General features: G+C 36.2%; 1 protein-coding gene and 1 pseudogene across 5 annotated transcripts in view; both read left to right on the plus strand.

Annotated features, from left to right (window-relative positions):
* Positions 1-19,650, plus strand: part of WDR7 (WD repeat domain 7) — a 380,267-nt gene that overhangs the window by 302,007 nt on the left and 58,610 nt on the right. For all 5 annotated transcript variants that reach the window (XM_003827244.5, XM_034943806.3, XM_003827243.5 and 2 more), the window contains one exon: positions 11,003-11,102. In XM_003827244.5, coding sequence (XP_003827292.1) covers positions 11,003-11,102 — 100 coding nt within the window. The remainder of the gene's footprint in view (positions 1-11,002; positions 11,103-19,650) is intronic.
* LOC112437830 (small nucleolar RNA U3) lies at positions 5,868-6,067 on the plus strand (annotated as a pseudogene).

Genomic DNA, 19,650 nt, shown 5'->3' on the forward strand with positions numbered 1-19,650 from the left:
TCTTCCTCACCTTTGTTACCTTGGCTTTCCCTTCTCTAGTTCACAGTTACCTCTCCCCATCCTAAATGTCATCTCATCTGTCAATTCTAAGGTTATCTTACAGTTTCTTCTCAGCAACCCTAAGCATTTGTGTTTAGCTTGCATTTGTGTCTTTGAAACAAAATTCTCAAAGATACAGAATATATATAATTCCCTAAAATATGGAATTTATATATGAAATCTTAAGATATATACACACGTGATGTATATATCTTAAGCTACATATATACTGTATATCTGTATTATATCTTAAGATATTTATATGCACACTATATGTATATACACATGCACATATACATATATGCATATATACACTGTGTATATAGTCTGCTTTTTCAAAGATTTAAGACTCTAAGTGAATAATTTTCAACCTCTTTAATCTTAGGACCCCTTTAAACTCTTAAAAATTATTGAAGAGCCCAAAGAACATTTGTTTACAGTGAGTTATAACTATCAATATTTGCCATATTAGAAATTTAAACTGAGAAATTTTAAAATTATTTATTTTGTTTAAAAAGAACCCATTATATGTTAACATAAAAATACTTTTATGAAAAATGATGTTTGCCAACCTCTTTGATGTCTGGCTTAACATAAGTCAGCTGAATTATCTTATCCGCTTCCACCTGTGATATCTCAGATCATGTAAAATCTGGAAAACTCAGCTATGCATTTGTGAGAAAATGAGAGTGAAAAGGGCAAATAACATCCTGGTGTCAGTGTGGACACTTGAGAAGCACTGCTGTCAGCTGTCCCTGTGGGACTGCCTCTGGTGAGACAGCGAATTCCAGGTGGTGAGGGCTCCCGCCTTTGCCACACCCAGCTGTGCAGTCTGGAGCACATCACTCGACTTCAGTTTCCTCCTGTATGAAACAAGGGGCTCTTGTGCCTGCTAACCTTGGCAACATTCAACTCCAAAATATTAAAATTTTTGCGTAGCAGCTACTTTTCTCGTGACTGACTTACAAATATATGATTACCAACCATTGTCTTACAATACTGAAACATGTTAAAATATATACATCTTAATGCAGGGCTATATGAATGCTGCAGCTTCTTTGATGCCTTCCTAAAAATTCTTTGAAATAATTACTCTCAAACCTAATCCTACACTAAGACTATTTAATGAACAAAGAACTCAATTAATATGGAAAGTAAATCACATGTTTTAAGAAAAACAAGGAGTTCCTATTTTGTTTAATGCTATTTTTGTATCTGATGAAGTTTTATGGAGAAAAACGTTTAAGTGGAAACCAAAGGGATAGTTTTTTAAAAGCATATTACCTCTCTTACATTCAGACAGTGGAATATTTTTCAGCACTATTAAAAAATTAGCTGTCAAGCCATGAAAAGACATGGAGAAATGCATATTACTAAATGCATATTACTAAATGCAAGAAATCAATCTGGAAAGGCTATCTATTATATGATCCCCAGCTATATGACATCCTGGAAATGGCAAAACTATAGTCAGAAAAAGATTAGTGGTTGCCAGAGGTCGGGGGAGAAAGGATTTTCAGGGTGGTGACACTATGTTATATGATACATATGATACTCTAATGGTAGATGTATGCCATTATACATTTGTCAAAATCCATAGAATGTACAAAACCAAGAGTGAACGCTAATGTGAATGATATGTAAATTTATCAGAAAGCTGTCACCCTGGTGGAGGATATTGATAGTGGGGGAGGCTGTGTGTATGCAGAGGTAGGAGTAATATAGGAACTCTCTCCTCATTTTGCTTTGATTTTAAAACGTCTCTAAAAAATAAACCGTATTTTTTAAAAAGCATATCATCCACTAGTATACTTATTAAAGAGATGAAAAATCAATAGAAACTTCAGTCATATTTAATGATGATATTTATAACACTATGTGGTGTTTATCTTTAGAACTGAAAATAAAAATGAAAATATTTTAACTGACTGGTTTTTAACATATAAATGGCTAATCTTAGTACCCAATTCCAAAATTAGAAAAAAACAAGCCACTCAACAAATAGGAATCAAAAAATGGAACTTGTTCAATTTAACAAAGTAAAATAATTTTTAAGCACTTGTGTGACTTCCCTGAAAATTTCCAATTCATTCAATTCTTCATTTGTCTGTGCTGTGTGCTATGCTGGGCCTGTCAGGCAGTCCCTGCCCTAAAGGGCCTTAAAGTTGGCTTGGCAGAGACAGAGAGGTCAATCAGTGAGCTGTCACAAACACTATGAGAAAAGGGTGTCCAGGACACACAGAAGAGACCCAGTGCCATGATAAGAGGGACACAAAGGAGGGAGCTGGCAGTTGTGCAGAGAGGAAAGGAGAACTGGTAGTATTTTTAGCAGAGTTTTCAAAGATGAGTAGATGTTTGTCAGGCAGATATATCCTTCTGACTCCAAAATCTATGCTTATTTTTATATATAAGAATGACTCTCATTGAACGAAATACTAATTAAACACTATTGTGAATCGCTGACTAATGAATCAATGATTACTTTGCCAAAATTACAGTGTGTATTCTTTTACATTGCATATTTCATGGCAAAGAATGAAGAAATTCTCAAGCACTATGTGCATAGAACTGAACAATGCATGTAATGACTCAACTACTTTGGCTTTCCAGTAGATATTAAAGACATTAGTAGTGGCATGGAGGGTACTAACTTTAAAGGACTTGGGATATAATTTTCTCTAATTTACTTAAGATGTTACTTCTATATTCACAAGTAGAAATCCCTCTAAAATCATTGACATTAAAATTTAAAGTGTTTAATACTGTTTTTGCTGGATTTAACTGATTAACTTTTAGTTGACCTTTGTCAGAAGTTATGTTGGTATTTACATAGAATAATATGCTTTATATTAAAACATTCATTCACTTGTGTCCTCTAAATGAAATTATTTCTTACTAACAGTTGCCTCTATTAAATGTAGAGAACTGTGGCATACCATACAGCCATTAAAAAGATTGAGGTAAGCCATTTCTACTGACATGGAAAGATGTTAGCAAAAGAGAAATTTTAAAAGAAACTAGCAATATTGCAGAAGAGCATGTAAAATAAAATCATTTTTAAAAAAGAAAACTATATGTGAAGATCAATATTCATACCTATACAGGTATATATATGAAGAGAAAAAGATCTGGAAAGACACACCCCAAGCTATGACTGGTGAATACTGGGGGTGATGGGAGGGAATTATTGGTAAAGAGTTACGTTCACTTCTTAACTGTTTTTCTATGATAAATCATCTGTGTTTCTCTTTTCAATGAGTGTGTGTTTCTTTAAAATTGGATATATATTAGAATAATGCAAATGAAAGAAATAGTAAAAAGTGTCATTGGGGAAACATTATAGCTATAACACAGATAAGATTTAAAAAATTCAAGGTAAAATAAGTATTTAAACTTTTGAACTGAATGAAAAAACGAATCTAGACAGAACAGTTAAAAGTCTGTATTTTCAGAGATAGCTTACCTTTTCTTAAACTTCGTTATTATGTAGACAGACTGATTGATTTTGCTTTTCAAGTGAAAAGCTGAATCAGCTCTGTTCACCTAAATGGGCACTTAAAATCTAGTAAGGAAATGAACACTGTCTACTTTAGAACAGTGCATGAGCTCATATTTTAAGAAACTCCTCCAAATCTGTGGTTTGTTTTTATCCCATATGGTGATTACAATAATGGGATGTAAAGTAGCTTCAGTCCTAAATTCCAGTAAAATTCTTAAGTTAGGTCTCATTTTATAGAATACATTTCATGATAAATAATTATAGATGTTACTTCTATATTCACAAGTAGAACTCCCTCTAAAATCATTCTAGTCCAGTTTGTCTATCCTAAAATCTTCCAGACAGGTGGCTGTCTTTTAATGCTAAAGTTCTTCATATTAAAACAAAAAACTTGACCTTCCAGCAGTATTCCATTTCACTGTATAACAGGAGGAATATTTAATTTTCAGCCTGTTTGAAATGCTACAGAAAAGTGTTTCAGACCAAATCCCTATTATATTAGCAAATTTAGATGGAAGCTATAAAATAATTTGCAATTATTATCAGGTTTATACTTGTAAATTGTAAGTATTTGAAAATATATAAATTTAAAATATTCTGAGCATTCATTTTCCTTATGTATTAGCATGTTATTAGTTGACACTTATTTGCCCTAGGAAAATAGCAAATTAACTACATCTTATTTAATCTCTCTGTAGTATATATTCAGAGATGCAGATGGATGATGATGATGATGATGATGATGATGATGATGATAGCTGACAAGGTTTGCATGCATCTACCAGTGTTTACTATGTGTCAGGCACTGTTTTAGGTACTTCTGTTGCATTAACTCATTTCAACCACACAATACCTTAATAAGTACCATTATTGTTCCCCTGTTCCATATCAGGACACTGAGACATAGACAAGTTAATGAACTTACTCATGGTTACACAATTAGTAAGTATAGATCCAGGCAATAAGGAACCTGTTTCTCAGCCATTGTACCTCAAACCCTAGATGTGCATGCTATTTTTCCTTGCAGGATTGCTGATGCCTGGATAGCCCAGGAGACATTTTTGATCTTGCTTGTAACATGCCAGCTACAGTGTGCTTGTGGCAAGTTTTTCAGAGGGAAATGAACTACTCAGCAGGAAATACTTATTGACTATTTACAGTGTGCAAAACCTTGATTGGGAAGTAGTGACTCTCAAATGGAATTCCCCAGTGTCTGTCACCATCCCAGAATAAGAGATATTTCATTTGGTTTTTTGAACTAGTGCTCTCCACAGGAATGATGCATTTCTGGAAAACATTGCCCCACCCTCCACCGTTCATAGCCCCCAAAACTAACACAGCTCGCCCTGAGCTGATGCCTTCACCAAAGCCACCTTGATGTCTATGAACCTTTCAAACATATTAGCAGCATGGCAGTCTGAAATTCTGGAGGGTGTATGCAAACATGTTCTAGAAAGTGCCTCTTCCTGAACAAAACTGTCCCCCTTGATTGTGGCTATGGCATCCGTGAGGGCTGTTGACCAATTCTCTGAGAACCTACCCTTGAATCTTTTAGGCTGAGCTCCTCAAGTTTGTGGCCCCGAAAGAGCTCTTTGGCATCTTGTCCTGCCTAGCCAAGGAGGTTGAGGTAGTTGGTTGTCACTGGTACCTTCTTGAGGTCAAAGTGACATGTACATTGCTCCACTGTAGAAGTCCTGTTGTTCTTTCCTGCAGAACCAGCTTGCCTGTGTTGTGTAATCAAATCTTTCCTGTGGTTTATTGGGAATACCTCATAGGTATTTCCTTTCCCATCCAGTATGCATGATGAGTAAAGGGATGCAACATGCAGTTGATTCGATTTTAAATAATTTTTCTTTACATTAAGAATGTAACCTACATGCATATCCTGCAGACTGTAACCAAGTGGATCAATCTAAAAAGTCACTTTGTGTAAATTAAAACAAAAACGTGATACTTTTTTTCCTCTTATTGGCAAAAAAGTATGACGTTTGGTAATACCAAGTAGGAACACTCTTTTCGTGAAAAGTGAAGGCAATTTTGCATTGTCTACTAAAATTTAAAATGTACATATGCTTTGATGCAGCTTTGGTGACTATCCTACAAAAATACCTAGGTATACAAGGATCTGTGTACAGTATAACCTAAGTTCCCATCAGAAAAAGAATGGTTAAATAATATAATGCACATACACAGAACTACAATGCAGATGTGAGCAAGAATGACATGAGATCCATGTGTGCTGACATGAGAGGACCATCCCATGAAGAAAGCGAAGTTGCAGAAAAGTATGTGTAGTATGTACATCACTTTTGTATTAAAGGTTAGAAAATAGACGATACTTTCAAGGATCATTTCTATAGTTCGTTACTAGAGAAATTGCTCTGAATGTGTAGAGCAGCAGAAATCACAAAGAGGAGGCGCAGCATCCTCCCCTGAGCATGTTGCTTCCCTTCAACTGCGCTTTGCCATTACTGATGGTTCTTCTCTTCCTCTGCGAGAGTAAGAGGGAGAGGATGCAGTCTGAATGGGAAAAAAAAAGAGGTAGAAAAAGCTCTCTTAAGATCCAGATCCAGTAAATAGTTAAGAGTAGTTACTGTTAGTGGGTGTGAAACATTTTAAATCAATGTTAAGAATTCCTAAAAACAACTCAATAAGAATTGCTCATAATACCTCGGTTACTTTTGAAAATACATATACAGATACTTAGGACAGTGCCTGATACATAATACTCAGTAAATGTTAGCTGCACATAGTAGTCGTTGTGGTATTATTTTGGGGAAAAAAAGATAGTCGTATTCCCTATATGCTCTTTTGTGTACGCTTAGATTTAAGATGGTTTCATGTGAAGCTGGAGGTTAATCTTGGATTAACTGAAGAGTGTGTCTTGTTGCATTCTAATGTCCAAGGAAGTGATATACAGCAGTAACTTAACATCCTGAGATCATTGCAAATTGCTGAAGTCATAGTTAAAGTGATTTTACAGGTTTCCATCTTTCTCCCAAGTCCTAATCTGCTGAGAGTTGCATGTTTTCTATTTCTTTTTTCAAATTAACTTTTAAGTTTCACACATTTTCTCTTATTTGCAGGCCATTTTTGATAAAGATTAAAAGTTCATCAGTCCAAGGGAAAGTATAAATAGGGAGTGCCAAAGTTATTTAGAAACTCAGGTACTGAGTGTTTGGCAAACTCCCAAGCAACATGGTGTGCTTCAAAGTGATTTGCTGTGCCAGAGTAGACTCAGTTCATATTTGTGTTTCAAACTCAAACCATCCCTCTCCGGGGTTTTGTACACCCCACTGTGGGTTGCTCCTCAATAGTTGAAGTCACAAATACATCTTGGAAGAACTGGATTGTATCACTCCTCCACAATAACGTGTTCTAGTAATAGTTAATAATGATTGATAAATGATTATCTTTTAATTATGTTTTGCCCTATTTCAATAATGGCATCAAAATGATACCATTTTTATTGAACTTTGTGTGTGCTAATATAAATCTTTGGCAAATTCTTAGAGTCATTTTTTTTCCAGGACAACATTTATATTGAAAATATATTTTATTGTGTATATTACTATTTAGACTATTTGTATTTACCTTTTTGAATTTCAGCTCATGCAATCTTTTCTAATTCCCTAATATATAACTACATATTTTTTATTATGTAACTGTCAGTCTCATGCTAAGGTACCCAGACTCCAGGAGTCTTTACAGATAACTTCTTGTAAATCTACAATTGTTTGTTTCCACTGAAAATACATTTCTAGAAGGGTCATGGGAGAGCCCATTTCTTGATTTCTGCCATTTTTGGACAGTTTTTGTTTCCTTTGTTGTTCATTTCAGTTATTACTTTAGGCCCTATAAAATATTCATTGGTCATAAAAATCCATGTTTAGCATAGATTATACACTGGATAATGGGTAAGTGTAATGTTTCAAACTTCACTTTCTGTTGCATCCTACTTGCTTGGACCATATTTATGTATTCATGCAAAACACAAAGTCCCAGATGGAGAATAAAAAGCAATAAATAAAAATCATTGTTTAATATCTCAATGGTGATGGACATAATAAAGAAAAAGTAGGATATTGCGTTAAAAATAATGGGTAAAAGGCTGTTGTGTTAAACAAGGTGGCCCATAAAAGCCTCCTTTGTCAAGATAACTTTGGAACAGAGATGTAAATGAAGTGAGGACACGAGCAATGGCAGTTAACAGGCTGATGAGATTTTCAAGCAGAGGGAGCAGCAACTGTCAAAACCCCCAAATGGGAACCCCTTTGGCATATTCAAGAAAGTGCAAGGAGATCACTGTGACTAGAGCAGCGTGAACAGGGTTGTGAACAGAAGGGAGTTGATTTATTGTTGAAAAGTTACTCTGACTGCATGCGGACAATGATGAAAGCATGGAGATCAGTGACTTTCAACTTACTGGATGATGACCACCTCAGCTCCAGCAAGAAATATAATTTACATCATTACCCATTTCCACTTGATTCTTCTTTCACTGACTTGAATGATGATGTGTTCTCTGGCTTCACAGTTTCCTTGTGGTCTGCCTAGCAGAGGAGAACTGTTGTTCAAACATGAATATAAAAATGGTTCTTGCCAGGTCATGGGCAACTGCCTAAGTGACATGTTATCAACACAGTGAACTGGAGACCAAGACACCATTTCCAGAAGGCTCAACACACAATAACACTTACTCTGAAACCCCCAAATTTTACAGGAATTTTCATCCCTTAGGAAAAATCGGTCATGCAGGATCTGGTCAAGATTAGAAAAGTGCAGCTTTAAAAACTATAACGGACCCTTCTCTTCAATCCATTGATCCCTTCAGGGCAGGGAGCAAGTAATGCATCTTGCTCCTTCGTCTTCACAGACCTTACATAGAGGACTTACCATCCTTCGTCTTGACAGACCCTACATGGAGGACTGGCTCCAGGAAAGAGCAGACCAGGAGGATGGTGGGCTCTGGAAGCCTCAGCAGGGATTGGTTCACTGCAGCTGGTTCCCATAGTGAATACTTGGGAAGTGACTGCGTACATACCACTGATTTCTTTTGTTTAGAGAGCCACTGCTAAAGGAATAAAAAGTTTAACAAGAAATCCTAAGATTAAAACATGCCTTACGACCTTCACTGTCCAGAATTCTTTAAGTTATTGTTTACAAGTATTAGTGCAGTAGTAAATTCCAAAGAATGAAAAATGCAGACCTGTAATAGATATGGTCCTTTCAGGAAGAGTAACGATTTGATTCCAGGAATAGATTTGATCTTTCTTTCTACCATAAATAATGGTGTTTGTAGATGATACAGAAGGATGAGTTTGATATCCAGAGCATAGGAAATGGGCAATGTAACAAAACCTCTTCAGATTCTAGTTTCACTAAGTAAGATTTTGTCAACACAAGTATATCTTACCAATGTATTGTTTTGAAGAGGGTTATTTTGGGGGTAATTATTTTCAGTTTTGCAAAAGGATGTTGGCAATATAGTTGTTAAATTTGTGCAAATAATAGGTAAAACAAAATACCACTGCAAATTATATTTTCCTGTGCCTATTAATCTGCACAGAATAAATATTTGCTAAAACATTTCTTAGATATTATATTCTATGTACCATAATAAGACATACATTATTGATGAGTATATGTGTATAGATATAGATGTAGATGTAGGCACAGTTATAGACACAGTGATGCCCAATACTTAGACCACTGTAATTATCGAGTAACAAAACAGTAAATGTTTTTTAAACTCTTCTAAATCATTTTCATTTTCAAATGTGAGAATGGTAGGTTTTGAATGCTGATTCCCACTCTTTCTCTTAAGGTAGAGTAATATTCTTTGGACAAGAAAAACTTTGAGAAACTAGCTTTTTCCTAACCACTTAGTAGCCAGGGAAGCTTCATATGTTTTAGGAGCTTTCTATATCCTTCCTTCTCTCAAACCAATGTACAAAGAGGACAGTGCCATTCATGAGCACAGAAAATCCACCCAGCAGGACACACTAAAGTGGTTTCTTTCCTGTTACTAAAAGTTAAAAAAAAAAAATGAGCATTAACCTTCCACTAAAGGGGAGGAGGTTGGTTATTCAGTGGGGCTTAGGGTTGGGACAAAAATATTGTTCAGTGTATTACTTGGTAATAAGTAACAAAAGTTTAAAAATTTAATGGTTTGTTTTCCAGATTTATGAAATATATATGAATGTCATAGTGTCTGCTAATGCCAAATGGCTTTGTCAGAATATCCCTGGTTTCAGAATGCTCCCACATTCAAATATCTTGTCTCTCTCAGCCTCTATTACTAGAATATCAGAAATGCTGTCCCATGCCCTGGTATATCTACCTCAGGAAAGCATTAGAGAAATGAGATTTTTTTTTCTGTCATGTTTTGCCTCTTCCTCCCCCCTTATAAAATATAAATATTAACAGAACAGTTAGTTTGGTATTATGGAACCCAAGGGGAAAAGACAAAGAACGTGTAATAGAATTGGTGCAAAATCCTCCTAAATATCTAGGGTAGGCCACTTGTTCATCTGGGCAACTCACACTGAGACAATAGGACTAGATAATGGGAAGATATATTTGAAACTATTCGCAGATATAAAATTATACCTTATTTATACTTCTCATAATTTTTATTCTTACCTTCAGGCCTCAGCCATGTAGACGTGAAATCAGTATGGCAATGCACAGACAAGGAATTCAAATACTTAACCTCATCATGAAAATTAATCTGGGAAAATAAAAATAAACAATAAATCAATCTCTTACAATCTTCAAACCATCCTTGCTAAATCCTATTTTTATGCAATGCAATATAAGTACCAAATATGCTTATTCACACTGCTAAAAGCCACGGCTATCATTAGATAAGCTGGTAAACATGGGAAATCAAGGGAACTTGACAGGATAACTTTTTCTGGTGGATAGTTTTCTAATTTTATTCTAAACTACTGATATGAACTTAGGCATAAATTTTATGTAGTCTTTTTATGATTGTTCTGCCGGAAAGTATATTTTACTCTTTCATACTATAATAAACCAGGAGAACATAATTACATGGAATACGTAAGTCTTTTCATCTTTTCCATTTCTGCTCAAATAGAACTATTTGCATAGTAGTCACCGTAGCAAAACTGGATTTTCATATTTAATTTTTTTATTTGGCCCTTATTTCTTGTTTCAAAAATTCAAGGGTGCTTGTGATTGTAAGTTGTTTCTGTTGAAAATAATTATTAAGAGGCCAAAGTGATATTCTACATCATTTTTCTTTCAGCTAATTTTCAAGAATTACTAAAATGAAACATTTTTGAAAAATCATAATATATTTATTATGGATATATTTATTTCAAAATATATATCAGAGCTAGCTTTAACCTTTGAAATGTTGCCGTCCACTTCCAAGTGCAGGTCATCTCACCTGGCTTCTTGTTTTTGTTTTTGTTGTTAAAATGTTCAACTCAGGTTCTACATGGTCAGCTATTATGAGCGGAATCACCGAATAGCAGTTGGAGCTCGCCATGGTTCAGTGGCCCTGTACGACATCCGGACGGGAAAATGTCAGGTAAATAAATCATTGTGACTTCCTCTCCATAAAGCGTGGAAGTTATTGAAAGGAGAGAGAGACTAGCACTTCACCAGTTGACGTGCTGAGCTGCTGGAACATTATGGATAATGCTAAAGGGATCAATAGTTTAATGAAGGATGCACAGAATATAGAGCCCTACTGTCTTCATTCACTGGGACTGAAGGGTTGCCACAGAAGAGTTCATAAGAGAGCCCAGAGTAAGGTGGCACTGCTAACAAACTATTTTGCAATACATCTTTTCTTGTTTTAAACCGAGTTTTCTGATCTTATTTTTGCCATGTGTTTTCTGAAAAGTTTGATGATATGTTATGATATAATGATTGAACAAAAATTAATTTTCTCTAAGCAAAATGAGGTATTTCACAATTATAAGACAGTGATCTAGTCAGAGTTCAAAAAAGAAGAAATCACAACAGCATTTATTATAGTTCTGTGAAAAGGAAATACATGCTGTACTTGAAATACTACTTTTTATACTTTTGTAACACTTTATGCTTTTATAACACTTCACTGTTTGTGAAAAATTATTGATTTAGTTCCTGATCTTGATCACCTGATTCTCAATATATACCAGTTGGGAAGAGAGGGCAAATCTAACCCCACTTTAGATGTAAAGGAATTGAAACATAGCCTTAAATCACTTTATCCCAGAGTCGCACTGTTACTTCACAAAATCGGGGTTAGGCTCCACCATGATCACGGTAAATTTATAATGTTGCATTGGTAAATAGTTCCAAGTCATAGCTTCTTATATTTCTTTGTAGCATTTATTAATGTGGATATATTCCATATTATTGTATTAGGAATTTCCAGAAGGATAGGAAGAAATTCATAAGGATGTAGCTAAAATGTTAAACTGTCTGTTAAATTTAATGAACTATTAATTAATTATCTAAAAGTCTGGCTTCTTTCCATGAAGTAGTTCTAAGAGATGGTAACAGGTGTTGAGGTGTTGGGGGTAAAAATTTCAGGGGTCAGACAAGTTTAGGGAATACTGTTGGAATGTTAAACAGCTTTCTTTGTTCAGACCTTCTCAAAGTCTCTAATGTGTGAATGTGCATTGTGCATTTTCTGGGCGTGCATCAAATATGCACTATTTGCCATACTTGTTTAACTGTCAAATTTTGTTTGTGATTTTTTAAAGACATTAACTCCCCACCATATTCTTCTACTGTGGGCCCTCACTGAGAACAATGAAAACACTCTGAATACTTGTTTAAAAGTTAAATTGCATGTTATTTATAAGATCCTTTCATAAGAGAGACAGGTTCTTCAGATAGCATTTTCAGATTCTCTTTTGTTAAGACAGTTTTTAAAACTGGAGTATATTACTGCTAGTAAATTTGAGAGAAATAAACCACAAGCATCTACCAGGTAAAGAAAAAAAAAAAAAAGAACAAGGCGACCTTGTCAGGCTTCTTTAAAAATGAAGTGAGGAGATCACAGAGAGGACTCTTTGTTACCACATAAGACACAGCTGCCATCAGCAGAGGAAGAGTGAGGCAGTGTGAGCACTGTGAGGCGACCCCAAGATGAGTGAGAGAACAACAGCTATTAGGAAGAATTAATGAGAAAGGACAAAGTTGTACTTCAGGGTATATTTCTGTATTTTTCTTCCTACTAAGTGGTCTCAGTGAAGATCTTGGTAACATGCAAAAAAAAATTTTTTTTTGAATATCTTATCTTTTTCAATTAAAATACTTGAGAAACACTTATCAAAAAGACATTCTTTCTTAACAAGAATATGTAATGTCATTCATATGCCATTTTATGTATATCATTTTAGTATGTTTAGGCATCTTATTTTTGTTTTGTTTGTTTTTGGGATGGAGCGTCTGTCTGTTGCCCAGGCTAGAGTACAGTGGCGTGATCTTGGCTCACTGCAACCTCTTCCTTGAGGGTTCAAGCAATTCTCAGTTCAAGTGATTCTCACTTCAGCCTCCCGAGTAGTTGGGATTACAGGCGCACACCACCACACCTGGCTAATTTTTTTGTATTTTTAGTAGAGATGGGGTCTCATCATGTTGGCCAGGCTGATCTCAAACTTGTGACCTCAAGTGATCCGCCCACCTCAGCCTCCCAAAGTGCTGGGACTACAAGCATGAGCCACTGCATCCAGCCTATTTAGACATTTTAGTGTCCCCATAATTTTTTCCTACCTCATCTTCTTTTTTTTTTTTTTTTTTTTGAGACGGAGTCTCGCTGTCGCCCAGGTTGGAGTGCAGTGGCGCGATCTCAGCTCACTGCAGGCTCCGCCCCCCGGGGTTCACGCCATTCTCCTGCCTCAGCCTTTTGAGAAGCTGGGACTACAGGTGCCCGCCACCTCGCCCAGCTAATTTTTTGTATTTTTAGTAGAGACGGGGTTTCACCGTGTTAGCCAGGATGGTCTCGATCTCCTGACCTCGTGATCCGCCCACCTCGGCCTCCCAAAGTGCTGGGATTACAGGTGTGAGCCACTGCGCCCAGCCCATCTTCTTGATTTTGATACCCAAAGTTACCAACCCAAATTATTGAATAACCTTTACTTTCCACTTCTGTATGAAAGGGAAGGCTGCACCTTCCTCTCATCATTCAGAACATGAAAACAAGGCTAAATCTCTAACGCCAATCATTACTTTTGTCAGTTACCAGTTATATCCAGCGACACTGAACTCTTAAGCTATTCTCTTAATTCTTTTATTTTACTAGCATTATAATATTTGGAAAAAAATGAGCCAACATTTGAAACAAGATTCATAGTATGGGTAGCATGTTTAGAAATGATGTATTATAGGTGAATCAAAGGATCATTTTAAACTAAGAATGCAATTAAGCATTTCTTAAAGAATCTGTTGGAATCAGTTAACAGAGGGTGTGGGACAATTTTTTTTAGTATGAACAAAGACACAGCGATATCACATAAAAATACATATAAAGGGATAACTAGAAAATTCACTTGGCTGTAGGGGTATGGTCCCAGTTGGATGGAAAAATAAGACATGATCACTTAGATTGGGGGAATCACACTGAAAGGCAAGAAAGGATCCTGAGGCTGAGAAGAGGCCCAGTGGGGTCAGAGAACCCATGACTGAGAGACTGAAGGGTCATATATGTCCCCTGTTGTCATTGTGAGATTGGTTGGTAAAAGATAAAGGAAAAATTAAATCCTTTTCCTTTACCTTTTGGTATTGACTTCTGCCTTTTTTTTAATCTGTTTTTTTTTTTTTAGATGTTATTCCCAAACAGATTATGCAAAACCACAGGATAAGTATGGCATGTTGGCCTGAAATATGAATTGTCCTTATATCCAGGGGTGACAAACTATGGCCTGAAGCTAGCCTGCCACTTGTTTTAGTAAATAAAGTTTTATTCGAACACAGGCACACACATTCGTTTATATATTGTCTACTACAATGTCAGAATTGAGTAGTTGTCACTGGCAAAAACTGTTTTGTGGTCCCCAAGCCTAAAATATTATCTGGCCCTTAACAGAAAGGGTTTGCTAACCCCTACTTGAAATAATTGAGGAGGAAGAGTCAACTAATTTAAAAGTGATTTAAAACATTATAGTATAATATAGAGGATAAGGATAACTAAAAATTTGTGTGGGGTTGAACTCCATCTCTATGTTAATGATTATTTATATAATTATATTGATATAAGATTAATATAATTAACTTTGTATCCTTGGAATAGTTTATTAACTTCTGTAAGCTGAAGCTTCCTGATTTGTAAAATCATAACAGAAATAATATCTATTATTGTTAGAAGTGTTAAAGAGAAATCTGTCTACATACTTGTTAACAAACATGGTAAAGCAGACTTTATCAAAGGCAGACATGGTCGTGGGCATAGTGACCGCTACAACGGGGTCTCGCAGTGAGGGAGAGACTCCAGCTCCTACAGGGACAATTGGGGATTTATAACCAAGGAGCAGGGTGGGGTCAGTGCATGGAAAATTGCAGTTGACCCTTGAACAAGGGTTTGGACTGTGCGGGTTCACCTATACGTGGATTTTTTTCAATAAAAGTTACGTCAAGTGTGCCTTGCCTCTCCTGCCCCCTCTTACACCTCCTTCACCTCTTCTCCCTCTGCCACCCCTGAGACAGCAAGACCAACCCCTCTTCTTCATCCTCCTCCTCTGCCTATTCAACATGAAGTTGAGGAGGATGAAGGCCTTTATGATGACCCATTTCCACTTGATGAAGAGTAAATAGATTTTCTCTTCCTTATGATTTTAATATTTTCTTTTCTCTAGCTTAATTGTAAGAATACAGTATATAACACATATACAAAATATGTGTCAAATGACTGGTTTGTGTCAACTTATTGGTTAAGGCTTCTAGTCTTCTAGTACTCTATAAGTAGTAGTCAAATTTGGGGAAAGTCAAAAGTTACATGTTGACTTTTAACTCTGAGGGAGTTGGCACCCCTTACCCCTGCATTCTTCAAGAGTCAACTGTACTACAAAGAAACATCAAGGATACGGGGTTTCTGGCTAAGCTGACTAGACAGGATTCTTGCTGAAGGCAGGCCAGGGGATTAAGATATTGGAGGTATGGTCAGATGCCCAGGGAGATTTCCTTCTAACTGACTTAGGATTCTTGTTCAAACTGGATTCAAGAAGGACAGAGAGGGAAGCCCAAGTTCAGGCCTAGTCAAGCAGGGAACTCAGAGGAGCCTGATGAAGGTTTTGGTCAAAGGAGAGAGTCTGTGTCAGAAGTCAAAATGGTAACTTAGGTAAAATTCTTAGCCAGCACCAGCCAAGTAGTTCGCATTCAGTAAATGTTGGCGATTATTATATTAAAATAAAATTGGAAATATATTGCATTATAATTAATTCCATTAATTGTAGGGAATTTTACAGATGAAACTGGAAACATCTAGGCTTTTGTAGGTGCTAGGGCCAGGAGTTCACCCTGCTCAATAGGGAGCGCTTGGGTGGAAAAGTTGAAGCAGCACTGCCTTAGGCCATGTGAAGATTTCCTTTCTGCAGGCTGTTCTTGCCTGTGGTGGTAGCTGAGTCTCCACTGATTATGGAGATCAGAAACTTTGATGCAATTCAGTAGTTAAGGTCCTGCTGTGCTGCTGACTGTGCTTTTACTTGGGAACTGCCAGCAATTTAGGAATATACCTGACTGGAATTTTACTTAATTTTTTTTTTTTAAAGTATCTAACTCCCTATGAAGAAGTGCTTAAATTTTGTTTGATAGGCTGTGCTCTTGCTAAGCAGGTGAATTAGGGTCCCTGACTCCTTAGCGATCCAGGCATGTGTTTGGTTAAGTCAGCAATGAAAATCTTCCCTCTAGCAGTATTTGCCTTTGGTTTGGCAGACTTGATATCATATCTCACTGATTTCTAATCCTTTTTGAATGCATTCTTTGTAATAACTGCTCGCTCTTTGCAAGATTCTCTTAGGCTCCTGTTAACTAGCTTTCCTCGTGAAGTTTGTACAGTCATCCCTTGGTGGAGTATCCACAGGGAATTAGCTCTAGGCCACCCTGGGGTACCAAAATCCATGGATGCTCAAGTCCCTGATATAAAATGGTGAGGCATTTACATATAACAAAAGCACATCCTCTCATATACTTTAAATCACCTCTAGATTACTTGTAACATCTAATACTATGTAAATGTTATATAAATAGTTATACTGTATTGGTTAGGGAATAATGACCAAAAAAAAGTCTATACACATTAAATGCAGATGCAGCCATCCATTTTGCCTCCAAATATTTTCCATCAGCAGTTGATTGAATCCAAGGGTGAGAAAACCACGGACAGACTGTACTATGTCACTTGGAGGCGTCATCCACTTTGGTAGATGTAGGCATTTACTTTCTTCTCATACTTTGGTGAAGGGCTACCAAAAAAAAAAAAAAAAAAAAAGCAATGATGTATAGAGAAAGAAAGTGTAGCTGAAGACTTCTCTATATCAAATTATTAAAATAACTTTACTATTGAAAAGTTTTAAGTTCCTTAAAGAACCTGTTCTTAAAGCTTCCTGTTGTCTAGTGCCTGGTATATAGTAGATGCACAATGCAATGCATGTTGTTCAACTAAAAAACTCTGAGGCTTTAGAATAAAAAAAAACTTTAAAAATATAATATGACATGGTAAACCAAAACAAACTGTGCTGTAATTATATCAAATATATTAGTTTGGGTGTGGTTATATTTCAGTATTTCAGAATCATGTCATCAAATTGTTGTTTCTGTGTAGAGAGAATAGGATATCTTTTCAGAAAAAGCATAGAAAAACCTTTCTTATGAGTCATAAAAGATCTATCTATATTTCTGTATTAAACCATTACAGGCCTGACATAGGCCAGATAATGAAAGAAATAAAATAGAAGCAAAGATTGATGATATCTACAGCACTATGGCAACTGTGGTCTAACTCTAATCCCGTATAGAGCAGGAGGTAAATTCTGGAACGTTAACATGTGCCTTGTCACGCAGCCTACAGCACCCCCTCCACCCCACACCTTCTAGCTTCCACCTTTACCGAGCCACTGAAACCACACACATCCTTGGCATGGCTTAATACAACTGACTTCCCTCTCTCTCAAATTCTATCTTCCCTTAACTTCCATAGCGTTGTCACCTGCCTTGGTTTGCAACTATCTCATTTACTGGATTTCCTAATCTCTTAGAGGACCTTAATGTTAATTCTTATCACTCTACTGCCCAGGATACAGATTTCTCCTTTCATCTATTCTTTTTCCTGACTTTGGCTGAAAATCCATACATTATTATTGATACTGATTATTCCCTGTAAGCAGGTAAGACAAATCAGGTCTCCAGCCAGGGCCCCGCCTAAACTCCAGCTCCATGACTTTTAACAATCTGCTAGACATTTCCATTTGGATATCTTTTGTCTCAAATTCAATGTGTCAGACAATCTCTCTAGCCCATACTTTCTACCAGCATCCTTTCTAACCTGCCTTTTCCTGTAACTGGCATAATAATATGGCACCACAAGTCATGTTGCCTCTCCTTCACCTGTCCATATCCAGTTACTAAGTTCAGTTAACTTTTCTTTAATGGTATACCTGAAATCTACCTTTTCTCTCTGCTGACAGCCTAAATTAGGCTCTTGGCCTTTCCTCAAGACCTTTGAGATTCTGGTTTTGATCATCATACATAATCCCCTCCTCCTATGAGCTGTTTCATTCAATAACCCCATTCGCTGTCATTCCCTATCCTCCTTTCCCAGGTTACACAGGAAGCATTCAGAAATATCTGTTGGATGATTTATTACAAACACAGTAAGGATTTCAGGAGATGCCTGGTTCCAGTTACATTTATCTTTATATTATATTGAAATGTCTCACTGAATAAATACAGTTACTCTATAGTAATAGGTGAAGCACTCCTGGCAAACAAAAATGCTGAAGACAGTCCACATTAAAATAATGAGTGTTGGCTCTGTGTTTGTTAATGTTTTCATTAATGCTCCTATTGAAATTAATTTTGCCTGCCCTTTGTATTACTTATACCCCTTGTAAGTTACACAGCCCTCTCAGGCTCTTTATTTGTATTCATATTTGTTGCTCAAAATAATTATCTTATTGTTGGTGTTTATAATATGCCATATTTAATGTGATCTCTAAATTCAGTTACTAGGCTATTTATTTCGTCTTTCTTACTAGAGAAGGCAGTGTGGTTGCGTAGTTAATAGAGTAGATTCTGAAACTGAGCTGCCTGAATTCAAGTCCTTCCTCAGCTTCTTCTTAGTTTTGTGGCTTTGAGCAAGGCACTTAAACTCCTGTACTTCTTTATTCATCTATAAAATGGACATAATAACACTTCTAGCATTCTGTTATAAATATATGTAAAATAAATATCAAAAAATGTTAGCTATCCTAATTATTATTTAACCATCGGTTTAAATAAGATTAAATCAGCTCACCCTATTCTGTTCCCTCCTGCTGCAGGATACACTACTTCATACTGGCTAAATCTGTTGAAATTGCTTTCTTAGGATTTTTTTTTTTTTTTTGGCTGTTTTTTTTCCCCCAGGACTATTTGAACTAGTAGTAGAATGAATACAACATTCAAGATTATACTTACTGATCTGTCCTCATTCATCTGTGCTTAATAATTGTCACTTTGTCTATCCCGATTTTTTTCCAGCACATTAATCTGTTGTCCTACTGATATTTTGTTCTTCAATATTTAAAAAAAAAGTATTATAAAATAAATATTGCTTTTAACATTACTGCCATATTAGGCTCCTTCTGAGTCAACTGATTAAAATTTATTTAAAAGACTTTTTTAGAACAGTTTTAGGTTCACAGCAAAATTCAGCAGAAGGTACAGAGATTTCCATATACCTCTGCTCCCACGCATGCATAGCCTCCCCCATGATCAGCATCCCCTGCGCGAGTGGGACATTTGTTACAACTGATGAACTTATACTGACACATTGTCACCAGGAGTACATTAGGGTTCACTCTCCGTGTTGTGGATTCTATGGGTGTGGGCAAATATATAATGACATGTATTCACCCATTATTGTATCATCCAGTATAGTTTCACTG

Source organism: Pan paniscus, chromosome 17 (genome assembly GCF_029289425.2).
Source record: "Pan paniscus chromosome 17, NHGRI_mPanPan1-v2.0_pri, whole genome shotgun sequence".
Taxonomy (NCBI): Eukaryota; Metazoa; Chordata; class Mammalia; order Primates; family Hominidae; genus Pan; species Pan paniscus.